Genomic DNA, 18,654 nt, shown 5'->3' on the forward strand with positions numbered 1-18,654 from the left:
AGCGATTACCCAATGCTGCTCGGGAAGCCAATAAATTCTCCCTAAAGCCATTGTAGATTTTCACTCTGTAGTAACTTGCAAGGAAGACTTTTTGCTGAAGCCGCTGTGCGTTAAAAAGAAATCCTTTGGTTTTGCACAATGTATATACGGTTCTGAAGGATGTATTGATTTTTAAGTATTCTAAATAAAGCAAAAGAAAATGGATTGCAGTGGAGCGAGTTTATTTATTGCTTTTCCTCGGCAGCTGCTGACCTCACGTGGCAATAAAGCGCCATTACAGGAGCACGCAAGGCTACGGAAAAAGCCTCAGGAACTCCGCTGTTGCAGTACTGTGAACGAAGATCCATGGAATTCGAGAATCGACATAAAAAATCACTAAATAAACAAAGCCTTTTATAGTCCCTTCCTATTCTTTGAAGCTGCAAGGATTTGTATTTCAATGCTTCACTGGATGGCATGAAAGCTGAAATTTTATCCAGGGCTTTAACAAAAAAATAGGACAACAGAACAAATAGGAAAATAAACAGAGCCACTAATGAGTCTAAAAAAATATTAGTAGCATATTACGTGAAATAAAGCAAGTTACAACAATATTAATGGGAATAATTCACTAACATAGAAGTCTGAAGACCTCAATGACCCCTGTTTCAGTCTTTCTTCACATTATTCCCTCAATCACTCTGGAACGAGCAACACTGAGTGCCTAATTTGGCCTGAAAAATTTCAGCTATATAGTAATGGATAAGACAAAAAGAAATATCTCCCACTTTCAAACTGGAAAAGTTGCAATGGGTAGAGAGACCTCCAAAATACCATTTTTACATTTCATGGTGACAGTACTTGATATTCTAAACATGCATTTGGTCAGTTCAAATATACAAATATCTGGTATAATCAGATCCTATACTCAAATTCTGTATTCTGAGATCTTATAATCAGAATTCTCAAAAAATCTATTTAAACCCACTTTTTCCCCTAACTGCATTTTAAATTAAAAGTTCAAATTTTAGTATTTCATGTCTCTGATTCTAAAGAAAAAAAAATTCAAATACATGTGTGATATAAGTAAATCTCTGCCGAGAGACAAAATTACTGTTTTACCAATTATCATCAAACTATTATTTTTTTCACTGCTGAGTCTTCAATGTTTCTCTTAAATTCTTACTTTTCCCATCCAAGTTTCTGCCAAACCTTCTCCAAATCTTGAATTGTCCTATTTCCAATTTAAAAAATTTTCATAATTTTCTTGGTAGGTGGAAGTTATCTAGTTTTAACTCAAAATGCAGCAAATAAATGCAAAACTCTGTTATGACAAAATAAGAAAACATTTTATACACAAAATATTAAATTATTCATTTTCATATTGCTCTTATTTTAATGTCTTTAAGACTGTCACAGAAACTGCTGTAAAGCCTGAAGAAAGCAGAATTTGCTACAAAATTTAATCAAGCTTTCAGCAGAGTGTGGATTATAGCATGCTTGACAAATAAAAAAAATCCACATTACCCTGCAATGTACTATTTTGTGAAGAAAGGTGGTTTAATTTTCATATGCATAAGCAAAGGAGCAAATTTGCTTTTTCCCACAAAACATTTACCTTAATTTTCTTAATTGGCATCTTACATCTTCTTCTTTGCCCTGAACAATAAGTGTTCCTTAATTATCTTCCCTGTTGTAACACAGAAGAAGTTATGAAAAAAAAAAAAAAAGACTTCAGCCATCATGTTGAAGACAAATTTTAAAATAATCAATACACATCCTTTCCTTAGATTCATATCCAATGGTTTGTAATGAGAAACAACTGGATGACATAAAATATGTTTACAGATAAAAAAAATAGACCCTCCTTGTTCATACTGGTATTCTATATTGCTAGGGAAGAAATACAGCTTATGCTCAGCTACAACTCAAAAGGAAGAATAGCCAAATCCTCGAGGCATAGCTAAACCATCACCTCCTGACATTAGCATTTTAACAAAAAGGGTTTGTATCAAGACTATCACCAACTCTTAAGATTTTTCCAATCACCATTTACCATTACTAAATCTTTATCAACAAATGCATAATAGTTTATACTTTAAGGGTCGTGCCAAGCTCTTAATGGAGTTTCATGGATCAGCAATTTCCCACATGTCTTATTTTGGGAATCAATGGACTGGAGGCCAAACACCTGTTCACTTTGTAGAAGCTGAGTTAGGATCTATATTTACAGTCTATTCACCAGTCCCGAGCTCAACACTGTCTACTCTCCTGCAATTGCTTCCACACTTCAATCACTGTTGTTTGCTTCTTTTGCCTTTTCTGACTACACTAAATACTTTTGAAGACTGGTAATGCAGTTCATGTTCTCCTTTCCTGCAACACACATAAGAATTTTGTGCTATAGCATCTAAACATTAACAACATCCCGTCCAAAACAGAGTTAATATTGTTACGGAATTAGAAACTGCAGCATTGCACAATATTTACAGCAAGCTCTGCCTTAACAAAATAACATAAAAAATTATGCCTAAAGGTTCACTGAAGTCACAAATTAACCCACAAAATTCTTATTAATGAGCATAATGCACAAAACAACTTCATTTTATTAAAAAATCCTAGATTGAGATTTAAATGGTTGGCAGATAAAGAACCCATTCTTTTATTTACAAATCAATTGCAAACCAATTTCAATCAATTCCAGCTGAGGTTAAAGCACATATTGACGTTGTTCTAACACCACTCAGGAGCCACGGGTAACACAGACAGCAGAGCCCAGGCTTTAGCATATGCTGGTGATTAAAATACCTCCTCTAGGTCCTGGGCTCTCTCATTGCTAACATGGGCTTGAACCTGAGCTGCTGCTTCTTCATTCTGAGAGACCATTTTAGCAGAGCTCTCCAAAGAGACACACCCTTTAGAAATCCCTGACTGTCTGACTGCGGGATCTTCTAATGTGGGATAATTACTTAACAAGGGCAGAAGTACCTTTCTCCTTATTGCTCTTCTAGTCAATAAAGTAACAAAGCTTAACAAAGGCTGATGCACATTTAAGGACAACAAATATAAATATAAATACTAGAGTCCCTTCTACAGCCACTAGAAAGACAGAAGGGACTGCATGAACTACAACAACAAATGGATCACACAACCTAAATATAAATACTGAAAGGCCTATGAAACTAATAGGAAAGCCTAAGCTGATGACCCTGTGCAACATGCAGCTAGAAAAGATGTTTCTTTCACAAACTCATTCAGTCCCTCACCTAGGAAAACCTAAGTGAAAGGATCTTGCCTGAATCAGATCATGCAACTCATATCACAACTAGAGTTTTTAATTCCAGGAAATGCTTTGTGAGCAGTTAATGGTTTATGTAAAAAAATACAGTTGGTTTCACTGGTGTTACAGTAGCACAAAACAGGCATTAAAAATGGATACTTAGGCCTTCAGTTGGCAAGAACACGGTAACTCTCTATTAATGTGGGCTTTGATTAGATATTAGGAAGAAATTCTTTAATTAAGCAGGTTGCCCAGAGAAGCTGTGGATGCCCCAACCCTAGAAGTGTTCAAGACCACATTGGATGGGGCTCTGAACAACCTGGTGTCCCTGCCCATGGCAAGGGGGCTGGAATGAGATGATCTTTAAGGTTCCTTCCAGCCTAAATCATTCTATGACTCTAGACAGGTCATGAGAGGCTCAGGATCAGATGTTAAAGGCTTAACCATTAATTGCTGGAGGGAAGGTCCATGGGTTGCTGAAAATACAAATGGTTCAGAGATATTTTCAAGTTTCGGAAACTTTGCCTGAAAGAATTTTTTAATTATAACATTTAATTGTTAACAAATTCTTTTTCCTGTATTTTCGCAATGCAATGCAATTTTAAAAGTGAATCACTAGAAAGATGCTAAAATATATAGGTAATAGCAAATTATCTCACAGTTATTACTTCTTTAATATAAAGAGGAATAAGAATTATGTAGCTATGCTAATTTTATGCTTCCTTCTGCAGATGAATGAAGATTTTCTATCTTAAAAACATTTGCATTCCCCTCCTTTAAAGCAATTTTCAATTTTGCTGGATACAGCACAATTGCATCTACTCTTTCAGCTGCAATGGGTTGTTGAAACTGAGCTATTGCCCAGCACCTGCTCTTAGTCAGACAGCTGAAATCAGAGGTTAGGGGAAAAAATAAAGATTTTATGTCATTGTAATGCAAGTCTCCTTTTAGGTTTGCTGCAGTGAGTGTTCAATTATGTTCTGTAACAACCTCCATTACTAAAGCCAGTGTTTTGCTGTTCCTCTCTGCATATATTAACTTCCTCATTCACACGTGAAAGCCTTCTTAGCAAAGCAGAGTCTTAAGAGACAATTGCCCATAGATTTAATGAGCCTACATTTTTGGGGGGCTGTTGAGGATCCTAATGTTCAAATGCATCTTCATTTTGAATGCTCAAAAGAGAGGTAACTGATACAACAGAACTTAAATGATTTCTCACTGAAGGTCTGATAGGTCAAAATTAACCCAAAATTCCATCTACTCTATTGAATACAAAACACAGAATAAGTAACAATGAAGGGCTCCCACGTAATTTTTATCCTATTTTTACAAGCTCTGAATCTTCTCGTTCAGAATTTTTATCAGTTCACTGTGTAGCCCAGAAGTTTAAGACTTCATCAGAAGCAGGAACCAAAGCCCTACAGCTGTAGGAAGACAGCCACAAAGATTTTGACCAGCAAAGCTCAGCAGCAAACGGGAAGGAAGTACCTGGTCTGAACAGCTACTGGGAAGGCAGGAGCAGGAGCCTTGCTTTTGAAGTAGGAAATAAATGGACAGAGAGCTCTGAGACAGAGGCCAGAGGGTGAACTGAAATTCAGGGTCTGAGGAAAAGGAAATCCAGTGCAGGAAGGATTGGAGATGATTAGAGTGAGGATTTGAAAAGCTTAGAACAGAAGATATTTTATTATAATATAAATTCATTATAATAAATTGACCTTGAAAAGAAAGGACATAATTAAGGTGAAAAGGTTTGTGCCTAAAAATTTAACACTGCTATAAAAGTGAAGAGGATAGAAAACAGAGTGTTGTAAACTTCTGCAAATCCAATAAGGAGTCTCAAACATTTCTCTTCTCCTTCCTCCATTAAAACTCCAAGTCCCGGAATCACATGGCTGACACTTAGTCTTCAGCAAAGGGAAAAGCATTCTAGCTGTCATGCCTGCAGGGAGAACCTTGAACATTCAAATCCTAAAAGCACAAACAGAATATAAAGCAAAACATAAACTTTTATTTTTTAATAAATCTCATTATTTTATTTGAATGCAATCTGTCTTGCGGTTTTTAACATAAGATATAGCATTAGTGTAAACTGAGCAGCTGCTTTTTAAGCAGACAGTAGCTAGAGATCCAAAAAAAGATTCCCAGCTGCTATCATAGTCCTCATCACCACATAATGACTGGAGAGCTGGAATTGTGGGTAGCTCATTTAAAGATGTCACGTATTCATATATTCTCTGTTTGGCAGATTAACCCCTTCCCCGTGATGCAGGAGCGTGCTCGATGCTCACTTACCAGCATCCAATCCCCCTGTGCACGGCTCTGTGCAAAGGAGCATGACACAATTGCTCCAATAACGGCACTCACAGCTGAGAAAGGCTCAGGCCACACACAAGGCCACAGCAAGCCCTCAGTCTGTCACAGACTATCCCCCATGGAGAGATCCAGACAACTTTCTGTATGAAGTTCTGGTTCCCCGATCAACTATCCACATCTAATCCTTTGGGGTACATTGTTAAAAAATAAATAAAGACTTTAGGGTTTGCTCCCAGCACTTTTCCTTAGCTTCCATGTGCAAGAACAAGAAAATAAAGATTCAAGCTGGAATTTTTCCAGGCATATGCAGAATAATTACTCCCCGAAAATTCTCTTTATCTTTATCCTTGTGGATTTGAATGCATCCTTGAGAAATCTTTCCCTCATTCCATATTCATTAGAAAAGAGGACACAACAGTTTCAATTAGCATACTCAAACCAAGTTTATGCCTTTTGGAGGCACCTACCCTACATCTAGTAATTTACCACTTTTCATTGATGCCACAACTGCCATCCATTTCTAACTTCCACTCTCCCAACAGAGTAGATCAGAAACAAGTGACAGATATGCCAGATCAGTCAGAAGGGTTGTTGTAACTGCCAACAAATCCTTTGGCTGATTCAACCATTTTATAATCATCTTACATTTCAGTGCACCGACTCTCAGCCAAAAAGCCTTCATAGCTGTGTCTCAGTCCCTGCCACAAAAGAGCAAAATCGGAAGACCTGGAACTATAATGGCATTATCAACAGTGATAGAGAAAGCATCCAAATTCTCACTTCTGTGCTAATAGCCCCACTCTGAGAAACAAACGGCAATTTTGGGGGATGCCAAATGAAGTAGCCCTCAAAATAGATGAAGTTTCTATTTATTCCACCGCCTGGGGAAAGTGTAAAGAACAGAAATCTACAATAAAATTTGCACATCCGTTCTTACAGTTTTTCAAAGCTCTCCAGATAATATCAAAAAACATTCATAGCCAATCCTGTAAGAATCTATACAGATTAAAAAAGCTGCATGAACTCTGAATATTCGTCCATTTGCAAGATAATTCTGATGCCGTTTTGTCACACTGTTTCCTTTTAGTAACATAAGATTTAAAAAAGAATTGACAAAATACTTTGTATTTAAGAGATTTCTTACAGAAAGACCTACTAATTCCTTTTCCTCAACATTAATGCCCTCCTGAGAAGCACTGATACTCCAAAGAAAGCTACAGTACTTCCTCAGTAGCTTTTATTAGGCAGCATGCTCAAGTTACAGGTTGTAACCTGCCCAACTCTGAACATATCCAGAATGTTTGCATTGATACATGAATAACTATAAAAACAAGTCCTAGGAATATCAGTGAATTGTGCCTCACAAAAAATCACTTTTTAACAGGTATGTTTTGTGAAGTGCCCGACAAAACCTGAAACACAAACCATGCATCAATCTAAAAGACTGTACAACCTTGGTTTAATCCTCAGTGCAAAGCCTTACCTTGAGCCTGAAATTCCTTGCCACTCCCGCTGCAGCTGCAGTTCCACCATCGTTGCCTTCTGTACCCTGACAAAATGCAAGCCGCACACGGACACGTGCAGTTCATCTGCTGTTTTGTGACCACTGCCTAAAGGAATGTGACTTTAAATCTCAGGGTCTTGTGGCTGTCAGGGCAACTTATCCTGCTCACATGAGAGAAGGAGTGCTTTCCACTCACAGGAATCTTGCTTTATTTGAGGAAGAAATGAAATGTGTGAATAAAAAGAGTGCTCTATTTCTCCTTAGCTGGTAAATACAGGGTTTAACCAAATAAACACTTCTCTAGGGTAAGGACATCATCCTTTGTTGGGGGGGGTGATGTTTAAATTCACAGGATTTCTCTCCCCCTCTTTCTCACATATTTAAGATGAGAGAAGCTTCAGTGAGCACAGCTACCAGTATTCCAATTTATTCAGCAGCAACCCCTGTGGACTGCTAACAGCAGACTGTGATTCTGTTTGGATTACAAGGCACAGATAAGTAATTCCATCCTTAATCTATCACTGTCAAAGCTGGTAATGGAACAACTTTTACCTGTGAGAACTCAGGTGGAGGAAAAGACCGAGATTGAGTTAAAAAAAAAAAAAGTGTGGGGCAAAAGGACAGAAGAAATAGAGAGGATACAAGTCCATTAAGAGTTCTGTGCACACATGCATGCAGAGGTAAGTAGAAAATGAGGGAATGGGATAAAGGACCAGGGTGCTAATAGGAAAGCAGCATAGCCAGATTCCAAGCAGAATTTTTCAACAGCAATAAAAATCTCACTTCCAACATAATCTATGCCTTCTATTACACTGATCCCAGTGTAAAATGTTAGAGATGTTTTACCTCAGCAAATGCTGATGGATACTACTACATTGCAGCCACGATCAATAATTCTGAAGTAAATCATAATGGAGCCTCAAAGCCTTCGCATACAGACCTGTCAGTAAACTGGGACAATATTACAAATAGACAACAAAGGATAATGCAAAGATTGCAAAAATGGAACAACACAGACACAAGTGGATTTCTTGGAAGATGGAGTGGAAGGCAGAAAAGATGAAAGGGGAGGGAAGCTATTTAGACATAAGTGATGGAGAACATCAATAACCCACACCTGTCTTATGTGATGGAGGATTCAGAGATGGAAAACAGTGAAAGCAATAGGGAGACCTGGGGTTGATTTTTCTTTTTCTTTTTAAAAGAACCCTCAGTAGTGACTCCATCACTATACTTCACTACAGTTATCATCTACAACTAGGGTTTACCCACTCAGGCTGGAGAAGTCCCTTTCATATTTTTAAGAGAAACAATGTTATTTTATGTCCATATAAAATACTTCTTTGATTTTGCTATGGGATCTCATTATTTTTATGTTATTTTCTTGCCTGGTTAGGTGTCTGGCAGATGTGTCACATAGTCCCAAACATGTAAAATGGGTCATTCATCCTAGACAAAGGTAAAAAAAAGCTGCCTCCTAAGCAGGCACTACCTTGAAATTAATATAAAACTTGGAACAATTTATTTTCAACCAACAGTACTTCTGGAATGTTCAATGTTATAACCCCAATATAGATGCACTATTAATTATTCTTTTCTTCCCCAGCTTACTCACTGCTTTTCACAGCAAGTAGATTCTGTGCTCCAGAGTAAACAACCCAAAGTGTAGACAAGCAAAGTTTATACCCTAAGAAGTTTATACCCTAAAAAATTTTCTTTGCTTTTAATGGTATGCTTGCTGATGGCGTAAGACATTGGAAGGAGAGGAAAACACAGGAAGCTTCATTATCACCTTTTTCAGCTCCAACCCAAATCCACTGACCTGGATTGCTTAAGGAAGACAGAAGATCAGTTCAAAGAATAAGAATAGGGCAGAGAAATAGTTTAATAGTAGTCAAGGGAGATCTTAGCAAAAATATTTGAAAATTAAGAAAAACAATAAAGAAACCAACCTACTGCAGTGTGAAAGACTACAAAAACAACAAAGGGGGAGAAAAAGGACCAAAATCCTGAGATATTAAGAAGAAAGCAACTAAGAAATCAGAAAGAGAACTTTCGCCATCAGTATGATAACAGTCAAACACAAGGAAAAGTGCGAACTGGAGGAAAGGATAAGGGATCAAATGTTGGCCCGGGCTGGGAAGAAGCACAGCTCAACTTCCATTCTAGACACAGCGGCCTCACAAACTGCCTGCTCTAAACGTGCTGATCAAGCCTCGTGGCCGACTTATAAATCTGCCGCAGCAAAGCACAAAGCCTGGTGCAATTCCCGCTCCACCTCCCAGCCCCGAGGAAAAAGTGACCCAAACTATGGGCGGAAGGGGCGGCTGCGGGCGGGGGCAGAGGCGAGCGCCCGGCAGAGCGCATGCGCAGGAAGGCACGGGTGCCAGGGCCCTTCCGCACGGAACATCGGGTTCCGTGGGTTCATAGGCACGAAATAGAGGTTTCTCACCCTCGCTTGCCTCTTTCTTCCTTGGTGCTGCCGCAGCCCTTTGCCGTTACTTTTACTATTTTCTGCCGCGTCCCCAGAGGGTTCATTTCAACCCCGTGGTACAGTACCCTGTGCTCTACCCAATAACAAGCCGCGTCCCGATGACGTAATTAGTTGCCGGGCGGAATTTCGCTCCGTTCCTCCCATAGCGCCGCGGCGCCACCGGGAGGGGCGGGGGTCGGGTTTGAACGACGGCGCGCCTGGTGGGCGGGAAAAAGTCAAGAGAACCAATAACAACTGCGAGAGGCGTTGACGAGCAGAGCCCGCAGCCAACCGGGATGGGCGGGCGGTCGCTCGGTTGCCAGGGCCGCGCGGTTGCCAGGGCCGCGGTTCAGCGCCGTGGCGGCTCGGCCGCCCTCCCGTCCGGCCCGCCGCCTGCCCGGGGCCATGGTGAAGCTCGCTGCCAAGTGCCTGCTGGCAGGTGAGTCTGGCCCGCCCGGTCCCGTCCGCCCTGCTGGCTGCAGGGGCCCAGAGCGGGCGCCATGGGGTGCGGCGAGGCCGGCAGCCGATCCGGCCTGGCTTCCCGCAGCCCCTCGTGGAGGGGCCGCCCCGACGGAGAAGAGGTGGGGAGAGGAGTGAGGACCTCGGTTCCCTCGGGACGGCAGCGGTGGAAATCCCGTTTATCGTTGCCAGCCCGGTGTCCGCTCCCTCCTGCGACACGCGGGGAGTCAAGAGCTGTGCCCAGGGAGGGTGTGAGGCGTAGTGGGACCGGCTGAAATGCAAGGAAAGGGTCTGAAAAAAAAAAAAAAGGTGGGGGAGAAACCTCACCAAAAAGAGTATTTTTGCAGTGTGGAAAGGAAAGTGGAAAAGTGGGGAAAGTGTGAAGGGAGCAGAGTAGACAGCTGAGTCCTGCCTCATTCCGGAGTCCTGCTTTGGGCTGATGTGAAAAATTCATGTCAGAAATCGGGGTGATTCTGAGTGTGATAGAAAGGTAAAGCCTAAGTAAAGAATAGAAGGATGAAGCACGTGCACTTCACAGACATGTCTTTTTCCCCAAGCAAGTTGGAGGTTAACCTGGGGGAAAAAAGTGAGGTGAAGATATCGATTTTTTTAGTCAGGATGTATTATAGAGCTGTTGAAAGTAAGTACAGATGATTGTTAACACCGCAGGAAGAAAACTTCTTCTTCCCTCCCTCTACACTGAAACTCTGTGCAGCCTCAGCCAGAAGCACAAATCCGTAAAACCTTTGTGTGCAGTCAACTCCCAGCTTTAACTCTTCACTCCAAATTCTTTTATACAGAGTAAAATGTTTACCTGTTTTAACCTTGGAAGCAGCTGGCCACGAACTCGCACAAAGTCATGTGTGGTCTTTGGCAAATGCAAAAGTTAATCTCCCTTGTGCCTCTGTTGCTGTGGACAGCATGAATATCTTGCATGTCTTCTAGATTTGAAACTTACACATCATTTCCAATTTGGAAGTTTCCTGCTTCCAATACATAGGCTTTGTAAAGTCTTTCTAGTTTTGTTGTTTACTGTTGCCAAGGCCAATTCTACAACCATTTTTAAATCACATAGGTTTTCTTTGGGTGGCATGTTTATGTGCTTAATCCTGATTGGGTCTGGGGCTGCCTTTTCAATTCTATTTGCAACACAACAGGAAGATCCCGTCCTTTATGTAGTTTTCCTATGTGCTACAATAATATCCATGTATTATTAAAAATAATAAATTAATGAAGTAGACCAGCCAAAATCGCTTCTCTCTTGCAGAAGAGACCAATATAGTGAAAGAGACATAAGAGATTAGTAACCACAACAACCTAAAGTGAACAAGAAAATGCAATTACATAGGTAGGAGCAAAATGATCAGAAATGGAACAGGGAGCTTTTGTGTACCTAAGGAAATGGTTATGAAGAGTCAACGGCTCACAGAATTGGGAGCTGCACCAAGGTCAAAGGGGAAAAGGGCTTTTATTAGCAAAACAGAGACTATTAACTTGACAGTAGAAGTGATCCCTGTGTTGTCTCAAGGGTAATTTACAGACTCACAGTAAGAGATATTCTTGTCTGAGCTTGCTGTGGAGACACTACACAAAGGTTTTCATTGCAGAGACAGTTGGCAGTAGGAGGCATTTTGGACACACTACAGATTCTGGCAAAATAACAGAAACATGGGTAGAATATATGCTGTGGGATGCAGTACTGGCAGATGAGACCAAACTAATTGAAAAGGGCAAGGAAACTTATTTTGAGGAAGTATAGTGATGTCGGGCTAAAGAGGATGGCAAAGAATAAGGAAAGAGAAAGAACAACTGGGGCTGTCAGATAGAAAAAAGGCAACGCATTAGTTAAGAATTTGTGCTGGATGATGCCTTCGAAGATTGGAGCAGTGTGTACTTCTCTCATTTTACAAAGACCGATCTAATTGTCTATTGAAATACGGAATAGCTTCCACTCAGAACAGTGTTGTCTTCCGCACAAGCTTGAACTGATCAGAGAAAAAACAAGCTGACTTACCAGATTTTCCTGTCTAAATATTATGAGCCCAACTCAGCTCAAAGTAAGTAAGCTTGCTAAAAATGTTTAAACAAGAGCTACGTTTGGTTAATGCATCTAGGAGCAATTGTTACTATCCAAAACCTCCTTCCTCCTCTGTAATATTATGTGGGCAGATAAGTCTATCAATTTCCTTCAAAACACCATCTACGAAGCTGTAACAGGGTCAAAATATACCCCTTTCTGGGTTAATTTATTAACAACATAATGTAAAAGATTTGTGTTCCAGGCTTGGCTGTTATGAGTGTGCCTTTAAAGGGTAAAGCTTGAACCACTGAGGTATTTAATTCCTGGCTCCTGTCCTTTTAACTATCCAGCCTAGAAGGACATTATGTGAAGAGATTATAAACCCTTTGGAAGCATTAACTTAAGTCTTTGTTTTGCAAAGGTTATGATATTTTTCATGAAGTAATAGGGGCATATGTGAATTCTGCAGTTCTCTGCCATTGCTTTGGATCTTACAGAGTTTTGTAGCAGCAGCCAAAGCCAGCAGCTGCCAGGTTTGCCCTAAGTGTTGTGCAAGCCATATCAGAAAGCCTTGGCTCTAGAAGAGCAAAAACTAAAGCCCCTTGGTTTTCCTTCCATAAAGGGATGAATCAGCAGGCTCTTTCTCTCTGACATTTGCTTCTGTTATGCCCAGGATGCAACTAATGAGCCACCAGCAGCATTGAGTCAGCAAGAGCTGCTCTCTTAGCAGGATCAGCAAGAAGAGTTCATTGAGGAATGTTACCAGCTTAAGCAGCTTTGTCTCAGTATATAACAAGGATTTGAATCTGGGGAAATGGGTAACATAAGGAGAGGAAATAGCCTCCTATGCAGCCCACTGTCCCTTATCACATTGCTATTTTTTCTACATGGTAGCATATCTGGGAAATTTTAATTGTTAGATAAGGGCTGTGGCGTAGGCATGAATTTTAGAACAAGCAGCAGTTCCACCCTGATCTGGCAGTCCTTTGCTGTTGTTCATAGATCATAAATCTAATGTCAGCACCAGCATGCATGATGGCAATATTCATTTCCTCATGTCGGTATTACCTTTTAGATTGCTGTGTGCTTCTTATGACAGTTATCTTGCCTGTAGTCAGAGTTAGAGCATCCAGGCTTTTAGGGCATGTGATAGTAAACAGAACTGAGGGAAAATAAGATTCTCTGGAATGAAACAAAAATCTATGGTTTTGGTTTTGCAGGAGATCCGGCTGTGGGGAAGAGTGCTTTAGCCCAGATGTTTCGCAGTGATGGGGCTCATTTTCAGAAGAACTACACACTGGTAAGCATACAACAGGCTCTGATTGCTGTCTAATATTTTTCTAAGTAGAATGAGGAAATTAGGAGACCTAGAGCAAAATCAGTATGATTTTTAGTCAAGGCATTCAGTGTAGAATCTTGTAGGGTTTTCTTTCTCTTACACCCTAGATTCTGAAGGGAAACCCTTTAATATTATGTAAGTCTACATTATGTGGGTGCTGGTGTTGAAACTTAATGCAGAGTAATTTAGTTGATTTTTCTGACGAACCAATGTTTTCACAAGCTTTTGTGGTGTTGGAGAGCTTCCCCCTTTAGGGAGTGCTCTATGAAAAAGCCTTGCTGAAGGAGAAGGCTTTTAATTGCAGCTATTAAATGTGCATGTGGACAGTGTGCTTATCACTATGCAAACACGAAGATGTGCTGCATAGCCCCAAGATAATTATAATCTACAGAAACTGTTCCCAGATGAAGAGGATACAGTTTGCAGTCTTTCAGTGTAAGAATCAATGGTGATGACTAATCAGAATCAGTATAAAAATAAAAGTAAATATAAGTAAAGTAAAAAAAGGAAAATATGAGTGTGGAGGAAAAAAGCCCTAAATTTTGTTTATTCATTGAAATAAAGATGGAAACCAGAAGTTAAGGATAGAAATAGAACAAACAAACAAGCTACAAAGCAGAATGAGATAAAAGGTGGAAGAAGCACAAATAACCTCAGTTCCATATGTTAGCTGATCACATGGTTGGTGCAAAACGTTCTCAGGCGTGTGTTACAGCAGCAATGTGAGAGTAGATGTAGCCCTGCAGATTTCAGCTAATACTCTTAACTGTATATAAGCAAATCTCTTTGGTTCTTCTCCTCCTTTTTCCCCCAGCTGAGCAAATCTACGAGTCTTTGACATGTTGGTGGGATTATGTTACCAGAGCTCTGAGGAGTATTGCTGAGTTCCCAGCAGTTTGTGTTTGATGGGATTGTAATAATTCACGAGAATTGCCTCAATCCAATGCATAGTTGGTATGCAGTTGGACAGGCTCTTAAAAACTCTTCTGATCCTCGTTTTCCTGATTCTTCTTGACAGACAACGGGCATAGATCTGTTGGTAAAGGCTGTTTCGGTTCCAGAGACAAGTGATAGTGTGGTGAGTTTTTCTGCGACATAAATTGGGTCAGAAAGAGACATCCAGAGCTCAAACCTCACGAGTCTCATGATGATGGAAGATCACTATGCATGTTCATATGGCAATTAGGTTGCATTAAGGAACTAAGCCTGACTGTGTACGATTGCTGATACTCCAGGGTTGGTTCAGTCTTAAAAATATAAGTTTTACATACTCATATCCAACACAACATTGTAAATCAAAGTTGTTGCCAGCTTTGTTGAGATTCTGTTCTGTCCTTTAGGGCATTCAGGTTTAGTTCACATTTCTTGGAAACTAAAGAAGCTGAAACTTATCTGTTATTTTCCCTTAATGCCCTATACCCCCACTAATGGAATGTACCCACATGTATAATTTCATGTAAATAGTACAGGTTACTGTCCCACTCCACATATTTTGTTTCCAGTAGAGATGAAAACCAGACTTGGAGCCTTGGAGGTAAGCCATTGATTGGTTATACTTGAAATACAGCTTTTTTTTTTTTCTCACACTATCTAGAGTTTTCTCAGTACAGGGAATTTGTCCCTTAGGGACATGACATTGCTGTACTGAACAAAACGTAGGAGTTACAAGTTGCAGTATTTACTTTCAAAATCTTTTCCCTATACTGCATTTTTCTTGGCAAGAGCCTTCTTTCTGTTTCCGCTTTCAGGAATTCTTCATTTTTGACTCTGCAGGAAAAGATCTATTTTCTGAGATGCTGGAGAAACTGGTAAGTCTTATGTAACAGTCCTCTTCTTCCAAAGAAGCGCTTTTGCTTTGAAGATCTGAACTCCTCAGTCTGGCAGATGTAGCAAACTTTGTCTTTAGTGTAAATGGGAGCAATTACCTCAGTTGCCAACACATCCTGTTCTACCTCTCTAAAACTTGTAGAAGTATTAGGAGAAATACTTTCCAGAGGAAGGAAAGTAGATAGGCAGTTTTCTCACAAAAGAAATACAGATTTGTTAACTGAGAATTTCTGTGTACTGTTGGTTAAAGTAATTTTTATTTCTTAGAAAAATACCTATTTTGCTGCTACTTCAATAGTGGGGGAGGGGGTTGTGTTACGGTGATGTGTTTGATCTAACAGGATTCATTCTTGTCCTTTGAGCATAATACTGTCCTTGGGTTTTTTCCTTCACACATCTGTGGCCTTAGCCACAGTTCTCTACTGTGTTATCTCATTTTGAGAGGTAGAATCAGTTGATGTGAGGTTTCATAAGATGGCTAAGTCAACCTAATGATTCACTGTTCTACCAGAGGCAATTCCACTTTTGCCCTTGCACTAGGTCTGGTTTGCAAGGAACTCCTTTAGAAGCTGGCTCAGCTTCTCAAACTGGAAGAAAAGCTTTCTACTTTTTTCTCTAGGATTAATTTTGTGCTGATTCAGCATGAAGAATCAGCTTCCCCAGTGATCAGATGAAAGCCAGAGCAGATACAAGTAAAGGAGCAGGACTGTACAGACAAGAATAGGGAAAGAGAGCAAGACCACCTCTCCCAGTGCCAGTGATCCATTTAGTTGGGTCATTTGAAATGCGAAACCTCAGCCAGGGCATAGGATTCCTATATATTCGGCTTTTTATTTTCATCTTAGCAGCTGTTTGCTGTGTTTACAGCCAGGCTGTTGACAACATCAGTTTCATTAGAGCTGACAATGTTCCTTTCTTGCTGCGCAGTGGGAGCAACCCAACGTTCTGTGCCTTGTGTATGATGTCACTAATGAGCAATCTTTCAACAACTGTCCCAAATGGCTGGAGAAGCTGAGGGCTCAAGCAGTTGGGGTGCACATCCCAGGTAAGAAATGGCCGTGATTCTTGTTGTGTACTCCCCTCTTGTATGACAGCAGTTTTTCCCATTGAGATGTGACATAGAGCGTTTATTTTAAGTCAGGGCTTCTTCCAACTCATTTGCTTTTATCACAAAGCATGTAAGGCATGAATATGTTTCCTTTTTTGAACCTTTTCTAGGTAGTTGTAGACTTTTCTCCATACCTCCAGCTTTTTCAGCTACTTCTACAGATGTTCCAGTCTTTATTACTAACAAGTCAGCATTGATGGGCTGTTTTTTTTCTTGTTTCATGTCTTTTTTTCTGCAGGTGTCTTAGTGGGGAATAAAACAGACCTAGCTGATCGCCGAGTTGTGGAGCAGAAAGAAGCACAGAAGTGGGCTGAGAAACATGGCCTGGAATACTGTGAGATGTCAGTGGTGAGTATCTGCTCCTTTCACTGCCTGTGGAAGTGGATGTTTGTAGTTATCTTCTCTTTCAGGTAAAAAAAGATAATCGGAGGTTCTCTTCCCCTTGTTTGCCTTCTAACTCGGGTTTAATCCTTCTTTTGTGAAGCAGAACATAAATAGTCACGTGGTTATTCCATCTGTCATTCATAACTTTCTTATTTCTTTACAGAAGGAGATGAAAAATTTTGAGACCCCTTTCCACATCCTGGCAAAGTTATTCCACCAACTCTACAAAGAGAAAGTGGAAACTTTTCACTCACTAGCATGACTGGTATGACTTATTTATCCTCTAAGCTTCTTCTGGTGCCTAGAATCCTGCTGGATGGAATACAGAGAGAAGAAAAAAGATGAGCTATTTGCTTCTTCATGGTCATCTTCTGGTAATTCAAAATAAACTAGAAATAAGCAAGTGGAAAGACACTCTTCTGAAATTGCTACCTCAGCATTCCTTTCATGTCCTGTAACTTAGTTCTCTGCTCACTGAAAATCTGCTAGGTTGGAGGAGGCGGGGAGTAAAAGGGAAGGGCAGAATGGAAATTGCCAGCTCTTTGCTTTGATATCTTCTTGTCTGAACAGACTTCCTGCTGCTGCAAACAAGGATTTAGAGGTTTGGAAACAGAGAGAGGAAGCTGACAGGATTCTTTTCGACTTAAGCAACCCAGCCCTGATACATACATTGCAGGGCAGGACTGATTTGGCCCTACCTCTTGAAAAGCATTTTCTGGAGGAGGCCTGTGCCCTAAAATCAGCACCTGGAGACCGAGATGTGTGGGGACTGAGCTGGATTTAGGTGTGTTTCTAGGAGTGCCCACAGTTTGAGGCCTGTTTTAACAGTGTTGCCCTTAGCAGTTGTAGGAGTGATATCCTGGTGACTAATACGTGTTTCTGATTTCTAGAATGTTTCTTTCCTTCGACATGGCTCACTGTCAGTGCCTGGTGGGAACTGTCTCGCGTCCGTACCGCTGTCACTTGGTGACGCAGTGCCCTCTGCTGGTCCCAGGTCACAGGAGTTCTACAGAGGCTGCCACCTCCCTTGAAGTGAGCGGGAAGGACTTCCTGCAGGCACATCCAAATTTGTTAATCTGCAAAATGGGGTCAAATTGCAAGAATACCTCTTCTATTCTAAAGACGAGTCCAAAATGTAGAACAAATTACCTTTTCTTCATTATGTCTTTGTCATCTTATGTATTTTTGTATCATTTTTGTCAGCTGAACTTGGCAATACCATTCTGATTAAGTTCAGTTCTCAATCTCAAAGTCAGAGTCCTGTTTCTCACTAAACTCTCTCTGCTTGTCATTGACTTTAGGATTAAAGACCACAGTTCTGGTGTTGCTAGTGGAAACGGGACTAGGGAAATGAAAGACAGCCTGGATAAGTTACTCTGACTCAGCCATGTCTGGGTAGAAGTTTCATATTAGAAAAGGTGGAAGCCTAGAGAGAGCTGCTCTTTTGTGTGGAGCACTGACGTTGCATGTGTAAGGCTCGTTGCTAATGCAGAATGCAAAAGCATCCGTGGTAAGGTCCTGGCTTGTAACTGAGCCTAACACCAAGAGTTTAAAAAATTTAACTATTCCCTTCTCCCAGATTATGGTAGATTCCCTTGAGCAAGAGAAGCTGAATTTTGTAGAGAGTAAGCACTGAGTGATTTTTCAGGCAGGCTTTTCAGGAATCTGTGTTTCAAAACTTCTATACTTATGGTTTATAATCATTTTTATGCTCAGTGCTAGGAAAAGTACATTGAATTGAACGTAAGAAATATGGCTGCAGATGTTGTAGCAGAGTTTATGAAGCACTTCAAGAATCTGGAGAAGCAGCTGGGCTCATTTCACTGACAACAGTGTGTTGATGCTGGGAATTAACTAGGAAACATGAATACCAGCTAAAGAGGTTGAGTAGGAGCTCAACCTACACGAAACAAAAAAGAAGAGGTTCTTTTGCTAGAAGCCACCTCAAAAATTGCAGAACAGCTGGGA

General features: G+C 40.5%; 2 protein-coding genes across 9 annotated transcripts in view; one reads left to right on the forward strand and one right to left on the reverse strand.

Annotated features, from left to right (window-relative positions):
* The window catches only part of NCF4 (neutrophil cytosolic factor 4), an 80,436-nt gene that overhangs the window by 46,390 nt on the left and 15,392 nt on the right, over positions 1-18,654 (reverse strand). The window contains exons 1-2 of one of the 8 annotated variants that reach the window (XM_051784624.1): positions 9,674-9,856; positions 7,056-7,178 (exon numbers count right to left, since the gene is read on the reverse strand). The exons of 1 other annotated variant lie outside the window; for it this stretch is intronic. In XM_051784624.1, coding sequence (XP_051640584.1) covers positions 7,056-7,178; positions 9,674-9,714 — 164 coding nt within the window. In that variant the 5' untranslated portion in view covers positions 9,715-9,856. Of the gene's footprint in view, positions 1-7,055; positions 7,283-9,528; positions 9,857-18,654 lie in introns of those variants that run through there. 6 more of the 8 variants (XM_051784632.1, XM_051784626.1, XM_051784623.1 and 3 more) reach the window with 6 other exon arrangements.
* Positions 9,854-16,955, forward strand: IFT27 (intraflagellar transport 27). The gene is made up of 7 exons (XM_051784641.1): positions 9,854-9,988; positions 13,249-13,328; positions 14,386-14,445; positions 15,116-15,175; positions 16,122-16,239; positions 16,541-16,650; positions 16,850-16,955. The coding sequence occupies exons 1-7, from the start codon at positions 9,955-9,957 to the stop codon at positions 16,946-16,948; spliced, it is 561 nt and encodes a 186-aa protein (XP_051640601.1). The 5' UTR covers positions 9,854-9,954; the 3' UTR covers positions 16,949-16,955.

This window comes from Manacus candei, unplaced genomic scaffold (assembly GCF_025592945.1).
Source record: "Manacus candei isolate 608988 ecotype Guabito, Panama unplaced genomic scaffold, ASM2559294v1 h1tg000018l, whole genome shotgun sequence".
In the NCBI taxonomy this organism is placed as follows: domain Eukaryota; kingdom Metazoa; phylum Chordata; class Aves; order Passeriformes; family Pipridae; genus Manacus; species Manacus candei.

Coding starts and splice junctions, on each gene's coding strand:
- IFT27 (XM_051784641.1), top strand. CDS start 9,955: ATGGTGAAGCTCGCTGCCAAGTGCCTGCTGGCAG. Junction 13,329..14,385: donor TTCAGAAGAACTACACACTG/GTAAGCATACAA, acceptor TCTTCTTGACAG/ACAACGGGCATAGATCTGTT. Junction 16,240..16,540: donor AGTTGGGGTGCACATCCCAG/GTAAGAAATGGC, acceptor TTTTTTCTGCAG/GTGTCTTAGTGGGGAATAAA.